At 37.7% G+C, this 24,665-nt stretch overlaps 2 protein-coding genes across 43 annotated transcripts in view; one reads left to right on the top strand and one right to left on the bottom strand.

Moving 5' to 3' along the window:
• LOC135205456 (neuronal acetylcholine receptor subunit alpha-7-like) overlaps positions 1-24,665 on the top strand; it is a 479,209-nt gene that overhangs the window by 133,916 nt on the left and 320,628 nt on the right. The gene's annotated exons all lie outside the window — the stretch shown is intronic.
• The window catches only part of LOC135205461 (uncharacterized), a 512,397-nt gene continuing 510,663 nt past the window's right edge, over positions 22,932-24,665 (bottom strand). The window contains exon 5 of the mRNA XM_064236111.1: positions 22,932-23,220. Coding sequence (XP_064092181.1) covers positions 23,105-23,220 — 116 coding nt within the window. The 3' untranslated portion in view covers positions 22,932-23,104. The remainder of the gene's footprint in view (positions 23,221-24,665) is intronic.

The following is a 24,665-nucleotide window of genomic DNA, read 5'->3' as shown; positions in this document are numbered from 1 at the left end:
GTGGTGGTGGTGGTGGTGGTGGTGGGCTGCCTCCAGCCTCCCTCCTCCTCCCCCTCCTCCTTCCTCCTACTTCTCTCCTTCCTCACAAGGAGGAATAAGAGGCTGGTGGGGAGAAAGAACAGGAAGAGAAAAAACGAAGAAAGGCGAGGGTAGGTGGATGTGGAAGAAAAAGAAATAATATCTTGATGGCGTAGCAGAATGATAAAAGCCGAGGGAGATGGTAAAAGAAACACATGAAAATGGCAAAATAAGTAATCAATATAACAGAATGATAAAAGATGAGGAAGATGGAAGAGAAGCATATGAAAATGGAAACCAAGTAATCAATATAGCAGAACGATAAAAGAGAAGGAAGATGGTAAAGAAACACGTGAAAATGGCAAAATAAGTAATCAATAAATGGGAGGACTGGAAGACATTCTGCACTAACGCAATACACTGAAGTTAAACTAAAATTCCCCGATGAAGGTTCACCATATAACTACATAATCAACGCAAATGCGCCACATGGAAACGGTATACTTACACTGATATGATCTACCATAATTGTACAACAAAAAGGACATTCAAGACATTTCAAGAAGCTGGGACGCTCTTGCCATTCCCGGAATCATTCCAATCCGTTAAATATCTTCTGCTACCTGGAAATTTCATGTGTGCGTACAATCATGCAGATGAGTTTTGTGGGGAACTCGTTCTCCTCGCCGCATCCTTCCCAGGATGCAGTTCTCTCACTAGAGACTTTATCATTTCGGTAATTCGAGTCGAACGAAGATTCGTGGGGAACAAAGCCGAGAGGAGATTAACGCGCAGAGAATGCTTCCTTCCCCCGAACAGACTGGCCGTACGCAAAAAATAAATAAATAAATAAATAAAAAATCGAAGAAAATAACAATTCACTATTACTGGCGTCTGCAAAATCTCAGTGGCATTACTGAACGACTCTGCTCCTTTCTACTGCCTATAAAAAGTTGACTGCCTTCTCAAGCACATCGTTACACTTTAAATCTATTCACTTTCGAAGTATTAACAAATTGCCGACTTCACAATGATAACAAGGCCTGGTCGGACCCTCCAGCTTACTCGGGACGCGTACAAGACTTTTCCCCTCGGGCATATGTTGTAAACATTGCGTTCCTAACATAACGCGCGAAGTGGTCTTCGCAATGAATACTCATTCTTAATATTAGTGTATAAGAGAACGAAATCCCTTTATGACATCATGATGACGTATCCAGCGGCGTAGCATGTAAACAGAACAATAAAATACACGTGATTACTCGAATAATAATGCCCCCGCGACTTTTTTCCCCTCAACTGCAAGGCTTTGGAAGTCTCTCCTCGCCCCTATGCTCTTTAACAGTTATAATAACCCGGCAACCTTTGGGAGGTGAGTTTAGAAGTTAGGAACAACAATTTCCATCTGGGTGAGGAGTGGGTTAGATTACAAAACAAATTATCACTAGTCCTATATATATACGTGCGTGTGTGTGCATATATATATATATATATATATATATATATATATATAAATATATATATATATATATATATATATATATATATATGAGCTTTCTGTTCACAGTTTTGTGAGTTATCTCCGCGTCTCTTATGTTACCAACAGACAGTATACAACATATGAGAGATTACATATGAGAAACGTACACGAGAAACTACACTTTCCCTTCATTCCGACACCCGAAGAGAAAGGCAATTGTTTTGTAAACAGGACATTCAAGTGGCTGGTTTTGCAGATGAAATAGAAAAACTCTAAGGAACATGAGTAATAATCAAGCGCGCTTCTGAACCAAGAGATATCAAGGTCACTGAATTTAAAATTGGGCTCTGATAGACGTAAATATGTAAATCTTAACGCATAAAGGTCATTTAAGGGAAGCTGCAAATAATAATAAAATAAAATAAAATAAAATAAAGCTTCTGTCAAAAAGCTGAGTGATAATGTTTCTAAAGTAATATAATTTAGAGTATTTCATTTAAAAAGGAAAACGAAAAATAATGTTTACCGGAATCTTTTATGAAGTCAGGCGAAATTCAACTACGAGAAGTCAAGAGCCCCCTCCCTCTCCCCTTCCCCCCCACCCCAGGAAAAATAAACAGCGTAGTCATACGTAAGTATACAAAACTAAGTATATAAAACATAAAATAAAAAGAAAATTCCTCTGCGGCTACCACTTCTAGGAAAAAAAGGAGAGAGAGAGAGAGAGAGAGAGAGAGAGAGAGAGAGAGAGAGAGAGAGAGAGAGAGCAGAGAGGAGAGAGTGGGAGGGGAGGAATGATGGGGGAGAGGAGAGAGAGAGAGAGAGAGAGAGAGAGAGAGAGAGAGAGAGAGAGAGAGTTTTTTCCTTCCACTCATTTTTAAGGAAAATATAATTAACAAGCGTCAGTAACGATGCCGAGGAAGAGATGAAAAAGTGTCCGCGGCAATGATGTCCTCTAATTAAGAGATTAAAATGACAAAGAACAACTCTCTCTCTCTCTCTCTCTCCTCTTCCTCTCTCTCTCTCTCTCTCTCTCTCTCTCTCTCTCTCTCTCTCTCTCTCTCCCCAACAGAAACAGCGACTTTAACTTAACGCTCCTCTAACACCTCAGGATGAGCTCGCTGTTTCTTTGCAAAGTCAGACAGTTCCCGACATTTCCCCATTAATGAGATTTAATTGGATACTTCTGCATAGACAACCGTCCCTTTTTCGGTTGGAAACTGAGAGAGAGAGAGAGAGAGAGAGAGAGAGAGAGAGAGAGAGAGAGAGAGAGAGAGAGAGAGAGAGAGAGAGAGAGAGTATATATACCGCTTTGATGAACGTCATCATAAAAGAAACTTATATTTCTACCTCATATCTAACTAGATGAAAACTTCTCCCGTAATTTTCTTCTCTTTATAATGTTACTTCTAATTTTTTTTAAACAGTGAAAATATTTTACCTGAGAATTCCACTTATTCCCATTACGTTGGTCTTGCATATTTATAAGCGTTCCGTTTGATGGGTTTAATAGCTCTTGCTACTTACATAAACGCAAAGGAAGCGGATATACCAACAATAGCAGAGAAGAATCGAAAACCCTTGGCGCAAATATTTTTATCACCAATAAAAACGGGTTAGGTTTGGGGATCCAAATCAAATTCTCAAGCTATTATGAGATCCGAACTCCAGCAGTCAGACTTCCTTTTGCACAGTTATCAAATATCGTCACCAAAATCAACGGCAATGGCAGGCATGAAGAGTTCTGGATTCTTAAGCCTCTGAAAAGGAGTTGAACAGTCACTTCATAAAATGTCGCTTTCCCTAAGATATCACTATGTGACCCCAAACCTACTCACTTAATAAAAGAAAATGAAAGGAAAATAAATCACTGTGTGACCCAATACCTACTCACATAAAAAAAATTTAAAAACATAAAAAAATCACTATATGACCCCAAACCTACTCATATGGAAAAAATAAGTAAATTACAAGGAAAAAATCACTATGTGACACCAAACCTACTCACTGTCAAAAAAAAAAAAAAAAAAAAAAAAAGATATCACTAAGTGACCCCAAACCTACTCACTGTCAAAAATCAAGAAAAAAAAAAAACGGCAAGGTAGCACAACATTTCTGACCTACACTGAATAACCATGCGATAACTCAGAAGGAGAGAGAGAGAGAGAGAGAGAGAGAGAGAGAGAGAGAGAGAGAGAGAGAAGGACGTAAATTGCTACAATAAGAAAAATAATCAATCATTTTCCTATATATATATATATTTTTTTTAACGAGGCTCACGTTCCAGACAATCAGGTAAATAACGAAGGGAAACATTTCGATCATGGAGCTAAGGTCAACTTGTGTCTTTAGCGAAACTAATATAAGTCTAATAAAAAAGATTATTATAATAAAACTGATGAAGCATTCAAAGGTATGCGCAGAGTATTTTCAGCAGAAAAAAAAATAACTGATGAAGCATTAAAAGGTATACCCAGAGTATTTGCTGCAGGGAAAAAAATAAATACACGATGAAGCATTAAAATGTATGCCAAGAGTATTTTCAGCAGGAAAATTAATAAATGATGATGCATTAAAAGGTATGCCCACAGTATTTTAAGCAGAGAAAAAAATGATGAAGCATTAATAGGTATTTCCAGATTATTTTCAGCAGAAACAAAAAATAAATGATGAAGCATTAAAAGGTATCCCAACAGTATTTTCAGCAGGAAAAAAATTAATAAATAAAAAAAATAAACTAAAGAAATAATAACAATAATAACTAACAGATTCACAACTGCAACTCTTCGAATCAGACATTAAAATGTTGGCAAATCAATGGCAATGCCCCAAGTCCCTTTAATTTGGCCTATTCACGCAAATATCGTCCCTATCGAATATGCGAAAGCATACCAGGCAAAATTCCTTGCGCGACATCTGACCTTTCGGGGAGGAAGGGGTACTGACTCCAAGCAAGCAGTCTTATCACACAGCCTCCCGCTGCTTCCTCCAACAAACCCCACACACCCCCCTCCCTCTCTGGCCCCCTTGACCCGGCTTTTAATTCGAGAATTTAACTCTGAAAAGCAATACTGTGTCCTCTTGGGTTTTTACTCAGCTCCCATTCGCCCAAAAGTGACATTATTATATGAGGTTATTTTAAAATTCGTTCCATATTAATGTCTCTCCTTCTCGCTCATAGTGTGTATATTTCCAATGAAAATCTGTACTTACAGACTAAAATTATATTAATCATCAGAATGTACCTTTATTACTACAGCTATACCACAGTTTTCTTCAAAGCTAAATATTGACGTTAAAGAACGGGAATTTCGCCCTAATTGACAGCAGACTCAACTCGTTAACCTTTTCAGTTCACATACACTACCGCCGATGTAATCTGATAAAAGAAATGACCTATTTTCAGATGATGCATGTTTTATCTACCGGGAAGAAGGTGAGGTATAAAACCAAACGACAGCATACCTTCAGAATTCTTGTGGCGCAGAATTCTACGCCCAGAAGACCTTCAGAAAACTGTTAATATCGAGAGTATGAACACATCTACGAATAAGAGAGACGACTTTCTTCACACCATTATGCGGAGTCACGATAATTTTAGTATATTTCAGTCTAAGTAACGTCACTTCAAACATTCGCGTTATTTTAGAAAAAAAAATACTCATAGTGGCATGACTCTTGAGAAACAAATTCACATAATTTATAAATAAATCTGTCCAGAAAGATTTCGGAAACGTTTCCGATTCCCTTTCCCAATTGAGCAGTTTCCGGAGAACTTTCGGTACAGATTTATCTTTGAATAATATGTACATCTTACTATAATGGGCGTAATGTCTGTCCGTCCGTCTGTCATTCAATCACGGCCAAACGGCATGAAAATTGGCAGGGTTATAGTGGGAACCCATTAGATGATTTATAATGGGGTTTCATCCTATCTCCACCTCCACCTCCAAAGGGGGTGGAATTGAGAAGGGAATCCCTGAAACGGAGCTGGTTCTGCCCGTAGACTTAATTACTTTACGAATTTGCATACATAATTTCTGTATACATATGTTTGCTTGTATACAGAAATTTGGGTTTGTTTCCCCATTCATGTGATTTCCAATAAAACTCTCAAGTGCAGAGAAACGCCGGATAAAATTTATCTACAAAACCATTCAACTGCTTAACACGGAATTAAATGAAAAGGTCAGTCCAGCACCATGAAAGTTAAAGTGAATGACAATACGACGCTCCGCGCACCTTAAATTAATCTGTAGTTAGCATATACATCAGTCAAGAGCGATATCGCGGAGCTATTTCCCCATATGAGATTATTTATCCGTTAACTGTTGTGAATTCAAAGCCTGAAATAGATGTTCAGATTACCAGCAGAAAATAAATAAGGCTTCATTAGGAATGCGAAAGCATTAAAAAAGAATTCAAGCAAAAAATTTAAAACTGTAAAGAACATTATTATACAAAAAGTTTGTTCTCCTAATAATATTTAACAAAAATCACCATCGCCTCCAGTCACTCATGAGTTTCCAGTGCTTCAACTTCCACAAATATCTCTACTTCTTATCCAAGGAGGTCTGGGGGCTTACAACACTTCTGGTGGCCTAAGGAGTCCAGCTGACTGTCACCTACTATTCTGTAAGGCGTTGTGCGAAGGATCTCCCAAAACTTTAAAATACAAATAAAAATATTAGAATTTCTTCGCATCCTGAAAGAATGCTAAAACATAATAAAACTTCCTAATCACACCTAGATTCATCTGCAGTGCGTTATACAACGTTTAGCATTTACGAAGACTTTCAAAACGTTAGCTAGACGTCCACAGTGCAGCAGCATTCACGTTTAAAACGTTTGCGTTGGCAAACTCGGCAAACTCTCCGCGATCTTTCCTCTTCCTTTTTTCCTTCTCCGTCATCGTCCATCCTCTCTCTCTCTCTCTCTCTCTTCTTCTACGAGTACAGAAGCAAAGTGCATCGGTAAGGTTAAACACCAAGTTTCCTGGGTCATATTGACGCGGAAATTAAACTATCAAGGGATATTTTTTTCCCAGGAAGTTTGAGGTCTAAAGAAGGGAGGAACTTGTGGCGCGATGAAAAGGGAATAAAACAGGAGTCTTGGAATTTATGAATTTCGGCATCACGACTTTTGTTGTTGCTGTGTCCGTAGTTAATGTTTTCTTTATATATATATATATATATATATATATATATATTATATATATATATATATATATATATATATATATATATATATATAATTTAAAATTACGTTTTTTTGCAGCTGTAGTGACTGCTTTAGCTACTAACATTCGCAGAAACATTACTAGAAATAAAGGATCTGCTTTATAAAGTACTGACAGAGCCTCCTGGACCGGATAGAGCAATTGCGCTGAAAGTAATCCGCTGCGTAAACAGACAAAGGCGAAGCGCCAATTGATATACAGCGAGTACTATGCTAATACGATTTCTGCCAAACGATTTGACATTCCTCTCTCACTGCCTTTCAGACACACACACACACACACATACGAAGTACCTTACGTTAGCTTCGAAACTCTTTGTAGATGCACACAGAGCACAGCCTCCAACAGTCTCGAATCGTATATAAAATGACGAAATCAAGGTTAAAGGTCTTTTGTCCCACACTCATCGGTATGGCTTTCGTTGCTACGCTTTTTAACAGATGTAAGGAATAACAATCTGGACAGAATTCCCAGAGGTATTAATGCTGTAGAATTCCATCAAGAGGCATCAAGCGAAAAGATTTCGTTGGCAGTATAAAAGGAACACCTTTTTTTTTTTTTTTTTTTTTTTTTTTTTTTTTTTTTTAATGGATGGTGGGTTTTATGTCAACAATTCAAAGATTGACATTATATCAAAGCTAAGATTCAGCAGAAATAGCTAACGAATACAACAATCAAGATAATATATCATATATAATATATCTATATATATATTACTATATATATACTAAATATTTATATATATCATATTATATATTATATATTATATATATATATAAAATTACATATCTATATATTATTATATATATTATTATCTCTAATATATTATATATATTAATATATATACAAACATAAATAGAAATACATAAAGAATACAACAATCAGGATATATATACTATATATATATATATATATATATATATATATATATATATATATATATAGCTAAAGGAGATTTAGTAAAACATCAAACAACTAAACTACACTGTGTGAATGAATAGTATTTAGCGGAGCATAAACAAAACAATATGATCTATGGATCCCAACAATAATAGAAAAAAATATATCAAAGCTTCCATTATATAAAATTAAATGCAATATTATACTACTGTTCAATTCGCGATATTCTAGTTAAATAGAGAGAGAGAGAGAGAGAGAGAGAGAGAGAGAGAGAGAGAGAGAGAGAGTCGAAAATAAGTATGTGGGTCTTCCATCACGAAACGACACACGATGTTTGCAAGTGCAATACGAGATAGAGGGTGGTGTGGGAAATGGGGGAGGAGGGAGTTACTGGGGCTCAAGTTCTGGATTGGAGGGTTACGAGAATCACTGCGAGGGGGAGGGGGTTGGGTTAGCTGAGGTGGAGGATGTCGTTGGGGGGGAGAGCAGGGCCGATGTTTGTAAGGAACACACACTTTCTTGACTTAGTTACTCCCTGTGTTGGCCAGATTGTCGCTCCATCAGGAAACTCTATCTGGGGCCTCTCCCTGTATCATAAAGATCAGTCTCTAATGGCTTCCCTTGCTACACTGACTCTTACAGGGTGTCACTTTCAAATGGTGTTTACATAGGAGGGGGGGGGGGGGGGACTGATGGCCTTTTGTCCTAATAAATCTTCTTTTCGGGGATTCTATCTCTTTCTCTCTCTGTCTCTCAATACGAGTTTTACTCATTTGCACATCCAAGACTTTAGGAAAGATAATGTTGACATGGGGCGGTTTAGGATAAAAGGATAAACCTGAGGTTTCATTTACTTTGAAAAAAAAAAGTGTATTATTTATCTTTATACTATTTTGTTATTGTGGCAATATCCTGGATAAGATTCTGAGCCCGTCACGCTGTGATGAACACACAAATATAAAGTACATTAGCTTCATACCGTATACTATTCCTATCAGCGTTTTCTGCACTTCTTCAAGACCTTTGGAAATTATAAACAAAACGAGAGCTTGAGCGAATGCTCACATAATTTCGCCAAGTGGACTTCCTCATCAACGTACACCCTATATTCCCAAGAGGCTTATAGTTGTGCTAGGTTGAAACCTTCTTTATAACGACCCAGCACTAGTATTCGTCAATGTGATGGTTATTATATAAGCCAGTTAAGGAAAGATTCTGTCCTTGATACGAACACCTTTCCCCATAAATATTCAAGCAGTCGAATCCATCCATCCCTCCATATTTAGACCTAATCACTTCGACGCACACGTGTACATATGGTATGCTCAATATATAATATTATATATATATATATATATATATATATATATATATATATATATATATATATATTTATATATACTCGCTCATCTGTCAGAACACAAAGACACGTACACGAACATACAATGCGGCTTTCAGAATCCATCTGTTAAAAAATTAATGAGAGTATCTGGGAAATGACAATAGACGAGAACCTCCCTCAATTCTTTTGTGTTTTCTGCTATTTCGAAACCGAGCTAAACGCCTGGGTTTTCGAGGAGCAGTTTCTCTTTATAATGTATCTTATTTGTTCTCTCTTTATAGACAATGCCTTCCAGCCCCCTTCCCCTCTTCTCTCTCTCTCTCTCTCTCTCTCTCTCTCTCTCTCTCTCTCTCTCTCTCTACGACAATGGTGATACTTATCTCCCTCTAGGTCGACACTTCATTCTTGTATCCGTGATCTTAGCGATGCAATATATAGCACAACAATAAGGCGATATGTGTTTATCTTCATCAGTCTTTTATCTACTTATTTAACCTGTAATACCATACTTATATTTTCGTTCAAGATCCACCACTTCATTATAGAATAAAGCTATCAGTTTGAAAGTCGCCCCACGTTTTCTTTGACGCGTTATTAGTGTTCTTACAGCAGAGATGACACAATTAATTATACAAAACATAGCTGAACTAAGGGGCTCTTGAGTGACCTACACTAATATAGTTACTAACCAACTGTCAGTTTTTAGATCCTGGAGCTGAAGAGCCCTATTTTCAAACTGGCACCATGACCCCAGTGGGAAACAAGGTCAAACATCTATTACATCTGCTTTATTTTCCCAGTCTCCTCCAGACCGACAAAGTATTGTAATTAGCGCCCGTTCCTCTCCCAGTGGAGTGAATCAAAACATCAGGTGAAAGAGACCTAAGAATGTGATGTTAAAAGTTCCTGTAAGTAAAACACAACGCCAACTTCGGTCAACCACATCCCGGTTTGGAAAGAGACCTCGTTTCCTTTCACAGACGAGCTACTTCTGCCTTAGAGAGGCAACCTAGTCGAACATGGAAGGGGTTTTATGCATAGGGAATCATGCATAAAACATTCGTAACGGTGGCGACGCCCACTCCGGTTTGCTTTTCAACTGAATTCAACTTCAACTTGGTATCTGTGGCGCCAGGAGGAGTAAATGGGGCGTGGGCGCTGGAGGAAAAGTTATTTTTCACAGGACATCAGTTAACAGACCTCTCTCTTAGATTGGCCTGTTTAAATCGAACCTCTTTCTCAACTTGGCCTGTTTAATCAAACGTCTTCCTCGGCTTGGCCTGTTTAATCTGTTTAAATGAACGTCTTCCTCAGCTTGGCCTGTTTAATCTGTTTAAATGAACGTCTTCCTCAGCTTGGCCTGTTGAATCAAACCTCTTCCTCAGCTTGGCCTGTTGAATCAAACCTCTTCCTCAGCTTGGCCTGTTTAATCAAAAGGTGATTTTTCAAAGGCAAAAGCTGACGCATACGATTACCTTTCGAAATTAAGTGTTTCATGTAAATATTTTTCAAAGTAAGTTTTTCTTTTATATGCATAATACGTAAGACTTCGATGGGTACGATTTTTTTTTTCTTTTTTATTTTAGTTCGACTCTGTGTAACAGTTAATTCCTCCCGTCAGCAAAAGGAGCTCCTCTCGCCCATGGAGATTCTTCCTCCTTGGTCGTCATGACATTCTGTGTTGGCTCCCCGGCCCTGGCAGCTTTAAAAGGAGGGAAGGCAAATTAAAAGTCTTTATAGCATCACCCAACTCATTAAACTAGACCATTTCTAATTAAGAACTAAAATACACGATTGTCTATTGCGGTCTTTATCGAACATTCTAACCACTGTCTTTAAATGCCTTTGGCATTCGTGCACCGCTATCAGTCACCTGGAGGAGGAGGGAGGGTGGGAATGCTCCGTTGCCTCTCTCTCTCTCTCTCTCTCTCTCTCTCTCTCTCTCTCTCTCTCTCATCATGAGGTTTCCACTTGTTCGGTTCCTTTATAAACGATCACTTGCCCTATTTAATGTGACCTAAAAAAATAACCTGATTTCATGATATTTTGAGAAAGGCAAAAGTAATGGCGTTATATTTCGTTGATTAAAAGAGTATCATTTATCAAGTGAATTTCAATGTAAATCTTACACATTTTACAACCGTGAATAGAAAAGGGTTCCACTACAGGAAAGCGTTATCTCCTTAATGGGAGTTAACGAACGAGGAGGGTTACACAACAGGAAAATGTTATTTCGTTAATAGGAGTTAACGAAAGATAAGGGCTACTCAACAGGAATGCGTTTTTCGTTAATAGGAGTTGACGAAAAATAGGGTTACACAACAGGAAAACGTTATTTCGTTTATAGGAGTAAAAAAATTAGGGTTACATAACATGAATACGTTACTTTGTTAATAGGAGTTAACGCAAGTTAAGGGCTACTCAACAGGAATACGTTATTTTGTTAATAAGAGTTAACGAACGAGGAGGGTTACACAACAGGAATTCGCTACTTCGTTAATAGGAGTTAACGAAAAAAGAATGGTGTCTATCCTACCTAGGAAAGTTAATGGTGGCCACCTTTGGAAGAAGTCCTTTTGCTAAAAGGAATTTTATGTTGCATGATATCAAGTCGAAGGGAATTCAGGTATCCTGTCAGCCACAGTTTCCCTTTGAAGAGAGTAGCCCCTCCTCTTGTTATCCTTCTGTTTTTCAGCATGAATTCTATTGGACACAAATATATTTATCTTTGGATAATATATACATACACAAACACACACACGCACACACACAGACACAGACACACACACACACATATAAGCGAAGAGGATGCAAAAGGATGGTAAAATTTTTTGAACCAACTTTCCTTTATGGAAGGTAAGTGTGAATGCTGAATGCGAATGAAAAAAAAAAAAACCGGAGAGATAGTAGCTGTCCACATAAATTGTTGTCTAAAAACTATATTTACATCCTGAAGAGTTAAAATTGTTTTACTGCTACAAAAAAAGGGGATTATCACAGGCGAAAGGATGATCTAGATCGTGTGGTTTCAGTTGGGGAAACTGTGTACGTAGAGAGAGAGAGAGAGAGAGAGAGAGAGAGAGAGAGAGAGAGAGAGAGAGAGAGAGAGAGTTAAGTATATCTTAGTTTAACTAGACCACTGAGCTGGTTAACAGCTCTCCTACGGCTGGCACGAAGGATTAGATATTTTTAAGTGGCTAGGAACCAATTGGTTACCTAGCAACGGGACCTACAGCTTATTGTGGAATCCGAACCACACTATAACGTGAAATAAATTTCTAATCACCAGAAATAAATTCCCCTGATTCCACGTTGGCAGAGCGGAGAATCGAACTTGTGACTACAGAATCGGTAGACGAGCAGGTAACCCACTCGTCCTACGAGGAACTGAGGAAGAGAGAGAGAGAGAGAGATAAACGCACTTCTTTGTAGGCATATGAAACACCGAATGTAAAAGTTTGTGGCTTAAGGGGGCAATCTTACATTCAGCTGCTCAACATTAAAGTTTTCATAACTAGTGATTTATTTCATTTTACTTGGAAACACTCTTATCACGCACATGCATGCGCGTGCATGTGTAAATGTATGTCCACTTTCACCTTCTATTCTGGCTAGCACTGAAAAAAATATGTGAGATTAGATAAGAGGGAAAACTATACATATAAAAAAAGTTCTGCGAAGTACATTACATAATACAGAGTACCTATCCTCTACTTAAAAAGCAGACCTCTTCAGCCAGTGCTCTAGTGTGAAGAGGTCTATACTTCAAGTACCTTGTAATACTTTAACAGACTTTACACAACTCTGTTCAGACATCTATCTGTTACCCATATACACACACAGACAATACATATTTGTGTATATATATATATATATATATAATATATATATATATATATATATATATATGTGTGTGTGTGTGTGTGTTGTGTGTGTGTGTGTGTGTGTGTGTGTGTGTGTATTTGTGAGTATGCGTACATATCATATAAAGAGAAATAAAAACAAATATAACTATATATACATATATTACTCACTCACATTACATACATAAGGTACTGTCCATCATATTTCTGCAATCTCTCCTCTCTCTCTCTCTCTCTCTCTCTCTCTCTCTCTCTCTCTCTCTCCTCTCTCTCTCTCTCTCTCATAGACACAAATGCAAAAGCAAATACACATGTGCAAGCGCATGTACACCTAGACAGCACACAGATTTATATGGCTAATGTTTGCCAACATTATCACAGCGCCTAATCTAAATGAACCAAATTAATGTTTTAATTACACTCTTCATTTTCTAACACTGAACTTTATTGATGACTGTGAGTTTTTCGAAACACTGGCAATTTAGAAAGAGAAAAATAGTTGTCATGTATATGTATCCATTGATAGGTTTCCATATCGATTCGGATTTATCAGCTTTGAAGACAAGTGTCCATGTTTGTTCGATTACGAGCGAGTATTTAAGACAAATGGCTTCTCAATTGCTTGAGGTCATCAAGATAAAAAACCTTGTTCCTTTAAAGGTACTTGGAACTATTACGTTTCTTACTATCTTTAAAATACAGAGCTCGTGTGAAGCAAAGCAACCAACATTCAATTACATATGGTTAATATAGTTCACATTTTCCATTTACTCTGGTTTATTTTGGAAACAGTTTTCCTGGGGTTCCTTTGTGCTCCTCGTAACCTAGATTGGTTTTTTCTCTTCTCTGTAATGTATTTTTTACTTATTACCAATAGCCATTCTTTCTCTCTGGCTGTGCAAGAAATACTCAACAAAAAATAAATAAATATATAAAACTCAAGACTCCTCCGGTCATCTTCCATAGCGTTATCATTACCAATCTATCTACGATTCCTTTTCATTTTTTATTTTCCCTTCATAAATTCCTACTCAACATTGCCGTAGACCTCCTAAAAAAAACACGCCCCCTTACCCACCATCCCCACCCCACACAGCCCCCGTCCACCAAAAAAAATCCCTACCCTTCTTTCACCGTTTTCACTCACAGTAGCGTCCACCTCCCCCTCCCTCCCCTCCCCCTCCAAGCCTTCTTCCTCCCCGGGTGGAGTCAGTCACTCGTGTAATTACACTGAAAAGTTAAGGAAATTCCGAAGACATCTTGGCTTTGATTTATTCTCCAACTTTAATATTAGGATTCGGCTGAAAACCAAGTAAATACGATTCACATCTTCCAATCCTTTTTTTTTTTTTTTTTTACTTTTTTTCTCGCTGTGGATGTTCGGGAAGTGGCGGAGGAAAGATGGGGGAGGGGAGGGGGGTTCAAGGGAATTGGAGAAACGTCTTCCCGTTACCCAAATAATTCTTCCTGGCCCACAGCCCTCCCATCCTTCTCTTCCCCTGACCTCCCAAAACTCATTCCACACTTAAACTTTCAATGGATGACCAAAATTTTGAGCCGAGTCGTCCCAACTCGCGTGTTGGACTGGCAGGATGTTGGCAATTACGGGGAAAAAAGAAGGAAAGACAAAGTACTTGTTCTGAAAATGAGCAAACAAGATTTGTCAGGCTCCTGAGAGAGAGAGAGAGAGAGAGAGAGAGAGAGAGAGAGAGAGAGAGAGAGAGAGAGAGAGAGCTTCCTCAAGGTCGAAGATTACCGTCAGAATTGGACCGTTTTCAAATAGGTTTTTTTATTTACCTGGAATAAACTGGTAGTAGTCAACAGCAAGCCTTAGTCTCTATTATAATATCATGATAACAAGTTAATACATTAAGAGAATAACGTAAAGTCTAGCCTTCATTGATGAAGACCTTCATGAATGTTTATAATTTATCTGGCGCCATAACTGCAAAGTCACTGGCGCCGTGAAGAACTCGTGGAAACAATACAATTCCAGTGAATAGTAATTCTTAGATTTTTAAATGACACACTAGGGGTACATTAGTTCCAGTCAATGAATTACAGATAAAATATCTATCCCCATAATATAATTCCACATTCCAGAATTAGGAGATGTTTTCTGGCAGTTTTGCATCATGTGGCGAAGTCTCTCTCGAACAACGGGGGAAAAAAAGGGGGAAAGATCTGCAGCTGGGGCTGGAGAATTTTCGACCAGACACCCTGGCAACACTGCAATGATTTCTGGCAGGCAGCGTAGCATGTCCACGACAGAATGATGGTAGTTTGACAAGACCTCGGAAATTGCTTAGGACAGTAGCTTCAGATGCGAGACAAAAGGCTGCACGAGGCTGTAATTCGGGCAATATGGCCCAGTTGGGGGAGGAAATTTCACTCGTATATCGAGAACCTTGGGATAATAGTTTAGCTGTTTGTGTGTGGGTGTGTGTGTTTGTGTATGCGAGCTAGAAAGAGAAAGAATGATACCAAACACTGCAGCAGATATCTGAAACACGGACACTATTTGAGGAACAGTTTAATTTCACAGATATGTTCAGAATATTCCAACTTGGCGTTCGACTCAGATCAGGCTTTCAGATTGTTTTCTGAACGATCCAGACTAAGTCTTTTAATCAAGCGATCGTATTTCAAATGTATATGCAATTATGCCGCGAACGTGATCCTCAAAGATCATTAATACTATACCCAATTCAGAAATGGTGTCTTTAATACATAAATTATGAAATTATTTTGATTTCTACCCAATGAAAGAATGACAACGAAATATACATAGGTAAAAAAAAGGAAAATATTTGAAAGAGACTGGACAAAGGAACGAGAAACTCAGAGGGGGTGGGGGGATGCTTGTGAGTCACGAATAAGATAACATGAATAAGGGATATGAGTGGGATGATTTGATTGATAAGCCGGAAGTTCAAGGGGGAGGGGGGGGGCGGGTTTGAATTTAAAGACGACCTGCAAGGGTTAATGAATGAGTTCACGATTTTTAAGATAAATCTCTAATATAGCAACTGAAAGCACAGGGAAAGCGTTGTTTCACTACGGATGATTTCAGCGATAAAATATGGCACCTGACAATACTATCAAGATTCTTGGAGAATTTGTAATGTAAAACAAGGCCTAATGACAGAATTAGAATTCACAGCAAAGACAGCACAGGAAGGTGGCCTGATTCAATGAATATTTCGTAAGTTGTTTTGAGAATACAAAAAATTATATAAAAAAGACATCTGCAATACTATCTAGATTGCAGAAGCATATGGAACATAAAACAAGGCCGAAAAACCGAATATGCATTCACAGCACAGATAGCAAAGAAAGGTGGAGTGATTCAATGAATTTTTCGTCAGTTGTTTAAAAAAAACGACATCTTACAATACGATCTAGATTCTGGAAGAATATGGAATGCAAAACAAGGCCTAATGACTGAGAATTGGAATTCACAACAAAGAGAGCAAAGGATGGTGACTTGATTCAATGAATCTTTCGTCAATTTAAAAAAAACATCTTGCAATACTATCTAGATTATAGAAGAATATGGAATGCAAAACAAGGCCGAATGACTGAGAATTTGAATTCACAGCAAAGACAGCACAGGAAGGTCACCTGATTCAATGGATTTTTCATCAGTTGTTTTGAAAATAAATTTTTTTTTTAAATTGCAATACTATCTAGATTCTAGAAGAACATGGAATGCAAAACAAGGCCGAATGACTGAGAATTTGAATTCACAGCAAAGACAGTACAGAAAGGTCACCTGATTCACTGAATTTTTGGTCAGTTGTTTTGGAAATAGTTTGTATACTCATCCTTAAAAGGCTGGCAGAAGCAATAGATAAAATATTTCTATGCAAGCCCAAGCTAATTCAAGAAAAGGAGGCCAAAGTCTGCAAAGATCATACAATAGTGTTACAACATATTTTAATGCCGCGTGGCTAATTTAAAAATCTCCTTCAGATGAATTTGTATTTTTCACGAGAAAGCATTTGACAGCTTATTCCGACCAACAATATGGAAAGTTTTACGTCACTATGGTATATTTGTTGAATTGGCAAAACTAACTGAAACTATCCATCAGAGAAATTGATGAAGATGGATTATTTTTTTTATGAAGTGAATTTTTCTTAAAACAGTAAGGATTGTATTATGATAAAAAAAAGGTGGATTGAAGATTGAAGAGGTTTAGACTGGTATAATGATAACAATGAGACAGACTTAGATAACGCATATGATTTTATTTTATCAGGCAAAGACCCTAACATAAACCTATGCAAAACACAAATAACGAGGGCAGGGCTACACAAAGGAATGAAAAACACAAGGAGGAGAAAGAAATACGGTGGACTTTCAAATATTTAGGAATAATTATATCCAATACAATTTCTCTTGAGCTGGAATTCGTTGAAAGACTTAAAAAAGGCTAATCAAACAATGGGTCGCCTGGATACGAATTGGAAATCAAACAGATTAAAACTGCACACAAAAGTAATATTACGAATTAGTCTAATAGGATCCGTATTGCTAAACGGATATGAACCATGATATGACAGTGAAATGATATGCAAAATATTGTGTCGATTTTAAGAAGTAAGTTTTCCAGAATAATATTAGGAGGCAGATGGCAGGAGAGAGTTAGGAATCACACCATAAGGAAAATGACAGAAGTTGCTTCAGGCGATTAGATAGGGATGAAGGGGAGGTGGAGGTGGATTGGACATAGCCTTTGCACCACCCGTATGAGACGGGAGGCTAGATATGAGTGGAGATCAGTGGAAGTCAAAGCACAGGGAAGCTATGATTACAGGCATTTCAAAGAGGGACTCTGCGCTGCAAAGCATTGGAGGTGAGGATAATGACAACAAGGCACTCTCTCTCTCTCTCACACACACACACACAATACATATATACAAACATATATATATATATATATATATATATATATTATATATATATATATATATATATATATATATATATATATATATATATATATATATATATATATCAAATGAAAAAGGTATTTCATTACACTGGCAAGCAATTGAAACAATAAAAAAAATAAGTATGAGTCCCCCCCCTCCCAAAAAAAGAGAAAAACACTTCGAGCTGAAAGCAATAATAATCGATTACAACTTCTCTAAAACGAGTAAAACCCAAAATTACGGTGAGAGCATTTTTACGTACGTTATGCAAACGCGTCTTACACCTAGGCACATAAAACTGGAAGCTGAGAGAGAGAGAGAGAGAGAGAGAGAGAGAGAGAGAGAGACTTACCATGCTATGCAATACCTATCTACGTCCAGAAGTAACATGGTCGATGTACTGCTGGGGGTATTTTAAAATTTATGTGGGCGTTAACGAGGACCATTTCCCGCTCAACTTCATCTCAGAATGAAAGGTACGAGAGAGAGAGAGAGAGAGAGAGAGAGAGAGAGAGAAGAGAGAGAGAGAGAGAGAGATTCTTCATAGCATTTATCCCTTTCAGGAATGACGAGGGAACGGCTTCCCACACTGAGAGAGAGAGAGAGAGAGAGAGAGAGAGAGAGAGAGAGAGAGAGAGAGAGAGAGACTGTATAACAAAAATAAAACTTACCTAACGTTAAAAAATCGCAGCGACAAATGAACGACTTTTGCTAAACGAGAAGTCCAATCTAGGTTTCCCGCAATTCGACAACATTATTAAGCAAAGTCCCTTGACTACTGCTACGCTCGCCATTAAATTATTCTCAGCATGACCGAGTCTAATTAAAATCATACAAAGCGTGGCGTCATATTTTAGAACCTGTTTATCACCCTTTCGCTTATCTAATGCAGTAGTTCGCATGAGAATTTCAGGGGGAAATTACAGAGGTAAACTTCATCCATTCCAAGTACCTAGCAAACATATGTATACAGAAATTATGCATGATAAATTCGTAAAGTAGCTAAGTCTACGGGTATAACCAGCCCCGTTTCACGAGCAGAACCAGATCTGTTTCAGGGAATCCCTATTCAACCCCACCCACTTCGGAGGTGGGGGGAGGTAGGATGAAACCCCATTATAAACCATCTTAGGGGTCCTCACTATAACTCCGCTAAGTTTCATGCCCATCAGACCAGCTGTTTGGCAGTGATTGAATGACAGACAGACGGAGAGACATAACGCCCATTTTACTAAGATATGGAATGAGTTTTTCCAACCACAAATTCGTGGATCAAATTCATTTATCGAGAACAGGGGGCAACTAAGCAACTATGAGCAACTAAACTGAAGGACTGAGAATTTAAGTTAAGAATGAAATAGATAACTCATGCAGCGCTAGTATAGGACAAAATTCCACACAACTACGCAAATAAGAAATCTTTATAACTTTCAGTATGACAGGATTTTAATCCTATATGGAATTGGATTACAACTGCCACCAAAATTTAACGACAGAGAGAGAGAGAGAGAGAGAGAGAGAGAGAGAGCTTCCAAAGAAATTTGCAAGGTAAACACAGGCCGCATTCAAAAGTTCCTTTCTGCCACGTTCTGACCTGGGATTAAGTAAATAAGAAAATCAAAAGATTTGTTCTCAGCCCACGATCGACCTTCCTCAAAAATTCATATGGAAATCCGAACGTGGATCAGGATCATCCGAACACCAAATGGATTGGGACCTGCACCATGAAATTTTCATAAGTTTTTTTTTCTCGAGGTGCTGTTAACAGATGAAAATAAACAACAAAGGGAAGGTGAAATCGCTTGTGGAAGTGGCGTATCCTTACTATAGTAGATTTACATCACCCGTGCATCTGATGTCTAGGCCCGTCCCTTACGACGTTCCTGATTGGCTGTTGATAAGCCGATCACTGGGGATGGAACCTCTCAGCCTCTCTCGAGAGTTCACATAGGCAGGATGCATGTTCCACCCCTCCTGAGGGATACGTCTTTCAAAAGTATCCGTCAGGAGAGAGACTGGGAGTTTCCGGCCCTGTGATTGGTTTACCAATAGCCAATCAGGAGCGTCGTAAGGGACGGGCCTAGAAATCAGATGTACGGGTGATGTGAATCTGCTATATAGTGATATCGGAGCACATCTCGCGAATCGTGTGAAAGTAGTTGAAATAAGGAGACCTCAGCCTTCCCTTCCGAGCAAATTCATGATCGTAGCTCAAGCGTAAATACTCGTCAGTGGCCTGATTAACACCCTAAAAGAAACCGCGGTTTTATCCAACGACACTGGCACAGACGAAGATTCCAACGACATCTGCAGCAGCGTACCAGGAGCGACAACGCAACAGAACAAACGCCAGCGAACGACAAGTCACACATCTAAGCAAGTTGTCACACAGACGGGAAAGGCTTTGCCAAGTCACACAGAAGCCGGGCCTTACGGAGTGCAAACATGGCCACCGGCCCTCATTAATCCCAACATAATTAGTTCACTTTGAAACGTGCACAGCTTACAGGTATGTTATGCACCTGAGACCACAATATCCTCCGCTCAAACAGCGATCACCTGAGGGACAGACGTCAGTCAAAACCCCACGGCTCCCTCCTTCCTCCTCCCTCCTCTCCCCCTCCTCCGCCTCCTCCTCCTCCTCCTCCTCCTCCTCCTCCTCGGTTGGTCCTCTCTGACCAATCAGAGAAGAGAAATGGCTGCCTTAAGGGATTCTGCCTAAAGGGAATTATGACGCTCAAAGGATTACAACCGCTGTAATGTTCCCGCATTCAACCTGAGTCTCCTCAAATCAAAGGCCTGGGAGAATGATTATACTTGGGCAGCGTTGGAAAGTGCCACGGAGGCTCCACACTTCAGTGAGGAGAGGGTGCTGAGAAATGTGAAAGTGCTTTAATGCCTAACCTGAATAAAGAAAATGATTCGTATACAGCTTTCTCATCACACCACATATGCATCTCCCTCTCTCACCAGATTGTATCTCAAACAAGGCTGCTTCTCTAACCAGGTTACGACCTTCCTCAGTCGACTAAGTACCGGGTAATTAGCTCACTCTAAAACGTTCCAGTTCGCTGGAAAATACAAATCTCTAAAACCCATTTCTGGTGAAAAGAAATCTTTACCTCTAGGACCACGAGGGTTCTCTCTCTCTCTCTCTCTCTCTCTCTCTCATGCTTTGTGAGTATATGTATATCTATATAATATATAAACCATATAATATTATATATATATATATATATATATATATATTATATATATATATATATATATATATACAAAGCATGAGCGAGAGAGAGAGAGAGAGAGAAACCTCGTGGTCCTAGGGGTAAAGATTTCTTTTCACCAGAGATGGGTTTTAGAGATTTGTATTTTCCAGCGAACTGGAACGTTTTAGAGAGAAGTGTGACATACTCTCTTTACGTAAATACTTTGAAAAGAGTGATGTGTGTAGTGTATCTTTTATCCATTATTATCTTTATTACAGATGGGTCCTATTCCATGGCTAATTTAGAGACGGGAATCTCTAACCTGACTAATATGATGATCTTATTGACATTTTGGGTCTGGGAGTGAATTCTTAGTCAGGAGGGTAGAATGTTAACTTACTGGTTTCTTTATGGGCAGATTTGGGTTTTCTGTCATTATGACTTGTTAATCATTTTGTTATATTTTATATTCAACTGCTTTGGGTAATAAATAGTATATTTTTATACTTACGAGATCTTAATAGCCTAACGACATAGTTGCAGACAGAGGGCACCATTGACGACAGGTAAGGGTTTATGATTTGTGTAGTTTAATAAACATTGTTTAAAAAGATTAATTTCAAGGCAGACTCATAAAGAAACAAGTCTGGTGATCAATTTCCTGTCTATGGTCTGAAGTCATCTCGGCAGCTTATCTATCATAAGAAGAGCTTACACCCATACACATATAATCACTAGGTTAGGTAGGCAAGGTTTTTAAAAAAAAAAAAAAAAAAAAAAAAAAAATTAAAATAAAAAAGGGGGGGGAAATACCAGCCCCATAAAACATATATTCAAGATGGAAAACTTTCAATCCAAACATTAAAAAAAAAAAATCGGCGTCAGAAAGTTTTCAAATAAAAAGTTGAAAATACTTCGGAACCAGAACGATCAGTGTCTTTTCTGAATAAAAAAAAAATGAAAGTCCATTTCTCTACTCGCGTTATTGATGAAAACAATTTACGAGGGAAAAAAAGACAATGGGGTAGGGGGTGGGGGTGGGGGGAGAGAGAGTGTGTAATGACAGCTAGGAGAATGTCAGTTAGGATAGCGTAAATATAAAAAGAGAAAAATCGAATGATATGGAACGACATGACGTAGTACATTTCGCTCAAAAAAATAAATAAATAATACAAAAATAAAAATAATAATAAAAACATAACCTCAGTAAAAGAGAACCCAGCATTCCTTTTAACGCCCCTTCCATCTATACTGGTGGAGTAAGTGAAAATAAATAAATAAATAAACAAAGAAAAATAAAAACAAAACCATAACCTCAGTGAAAGAAAACCTCGCATTCCTTTAAGGCCCCTTCCATCTATACTAGCGGAGTAAGGCATTGGATCCTCTGGGAGTCGATTCTGGAACATCTACTCGCTGAGTAAGGCATCGTATCCTCCGGGAATCGATTCTGGAACTCGCGTGTATCGTCCCGAGTAGGTAAATGAGCTTTCCTATTGGGGGAAATCTAATGTTGTAATGTGATCAAAACTTTGTCGAGGGCTGCGAGGATTTTCAGACGCGAGGGCGAATCAAACGACGAGAGTGACTGGGAATTCTTGATGTCTTCAGTTTTCAGCGCCATTGGGTTCGGAAGATCTACTTCGGTGATAAGTTCCAGGGTTGGCAATGATTAAATCAAACTGATTTCATCAAGTGATTAAATCATTGATTTTTTCATTTAAAAAATCATTATTATTTTTATTTTATTTTTTATTTTTTTTTTAATTTAAACGCAAACAAATTGAGAAATATGGTTTGGAGGTTAATAAAAACTCAAGCATAACTGTGCTGCATCTCTTTACTTTTATATATATACATATATATATTATATATAATATATATATATATATATATATATATATATATATATAAATTTTAAGTGCATACATTAGGCCAGAACTGGAAACCTAAAAGATGAATCAAAAGTGATTCTGTCATAAAATACATTTTGAGGAAGAGAAAGGATTAAAAAACATCTAAGAAATAAAAAAACAAATAAATGAAAATAATCAAATAAATACAAACAAATCGGATAAATCACTGATTTTTTTTTTAAGTTTTTAATTTTTTTAAATCACCAGCCCTGGTGATAACACATATTAGCTGTGTTCTTCTGCGTGGGTTTCATGAATTCTCGAAGGGTGCTACTGTATGTATCCACTGCATACAAACGCATACGTTGCATATCTCCTGAAAATTTAAATGGTCAATGACGCTAATTGCTAAATGGATGTAATAAGTGAATGCATCATTTATACTGTATTAAGTTAATCCGACATAAAAAAAAAGAATAAAAAAATTATCACCACTCAAACAAAATTCATCAATATTAAAAAAAATGAATAAATTTTACAGCAATCCGTTTTGTGCATGGGACTTCGAAATACCTGCGAGAAGACCGATTATTCTAATAGACTTACCAAAAAAATCTGAATAAGGCAATGAGTTATTTTTTTTAATTTAAATTATTTAGACAAATGACTGAAAACGATAATGGGCGATAATAATACCGTAAAAGAGTCAATGTGGTCATGAAATGCAATTTGCAGCAAAGAAATTAATTAAGCCATTGCTCAAATGTAAGTGAAGGGGATATATATATATATATTATATATATATATATATATATATATATATATATATATATATATATATATATATATATATATATATATATATATATACTATATATATATATATATAATATATACTATATATATATATATATATATATACACATATATATAATATATATATATATATATATATATATATATTATATATATTATATATATATATATATATATATATATATATATATATATCGAAGGTATCACCTCTTCCACAGCTGCAGATGAGAGAGAGAGAGAGAGAGAGAGAGAGGAGACGAGAGAGAGAGAGAGAGATGCCCTCCACAATTATCTCTGGCTTGTTAATGCTATTTATTAGCAGCGGCAAACATCCAAATAAAACTCGGCCGGGTGAACAAAACAGGATAAAAACAAAACTGTTTTGTCAATCCCATATGAATTCTTCGGGGCCGTGTCAGAGAGAGAGAGAGAGAAAGAGAGAGAGAGAGAGAGGAGAGAGAGAGAGAGAGAGAGAGAGGGGGGGGGGGCTGATCTTGGAAAACACAAAACGAGCTGGCAAGTGTGAGGACGGGGCGATATTAGATCGGGGTGGGGGGTGGGGGGGGGGGGGGGTAAAAAATAAAGAAATAAAAACATAACTCGGGGAAGCCAGACGCTCACTAAATAATGGTGCACAGATTGTTATTTGATGGTGATGATGATGGACGAGCATTAGGGCCAACCCAACTAATTATGGGGAAAAGGAGGTGATAGTTCCCCGTTCAATGGGCCGGAAACAAGCAGGGCGGAAGGGCCTCACGAAATATTAGACGGGTAATGGGCGCGGCAACAATGTAATGACAGAAAAAGGAAGTTTGGCAACAATGTACAGAAAAAGGAAGTTTGGCAACAATGAAATGACAGAAAATGAAAGTTTGGCAACAATGGAATAAAAGAAAAGAAAGACGACATAGTACTTGAATAACATGGATGCTGGTCAAGTAGAGTGGAAGAAAATATATATCGCTGTGTAAAATGCATATAGATGTGACGTCAGAGATTAAA

The sequence above is a fragment of the Macrobrachium nipponense genome, chromosome 24 (genome assembly GCF_015104395.2).
Source record: "Macrobrachium nipponense isolate FS-2020 chromosome 24, ASM1510439v2, whole genome shotgun sequence".
Lineage (NCBI taxonomy): Eukaryota > Metazoa > Arthropoda > Malacostraca > Decapoda > Palaemonidae > Macrobrachium > Macrobrachium nipponense.
The sequence above is the reverse complement of the archived record's forward strand: the minus strand, read 5'-3'. Positions and strand labels throughout refer to the sequence as shown.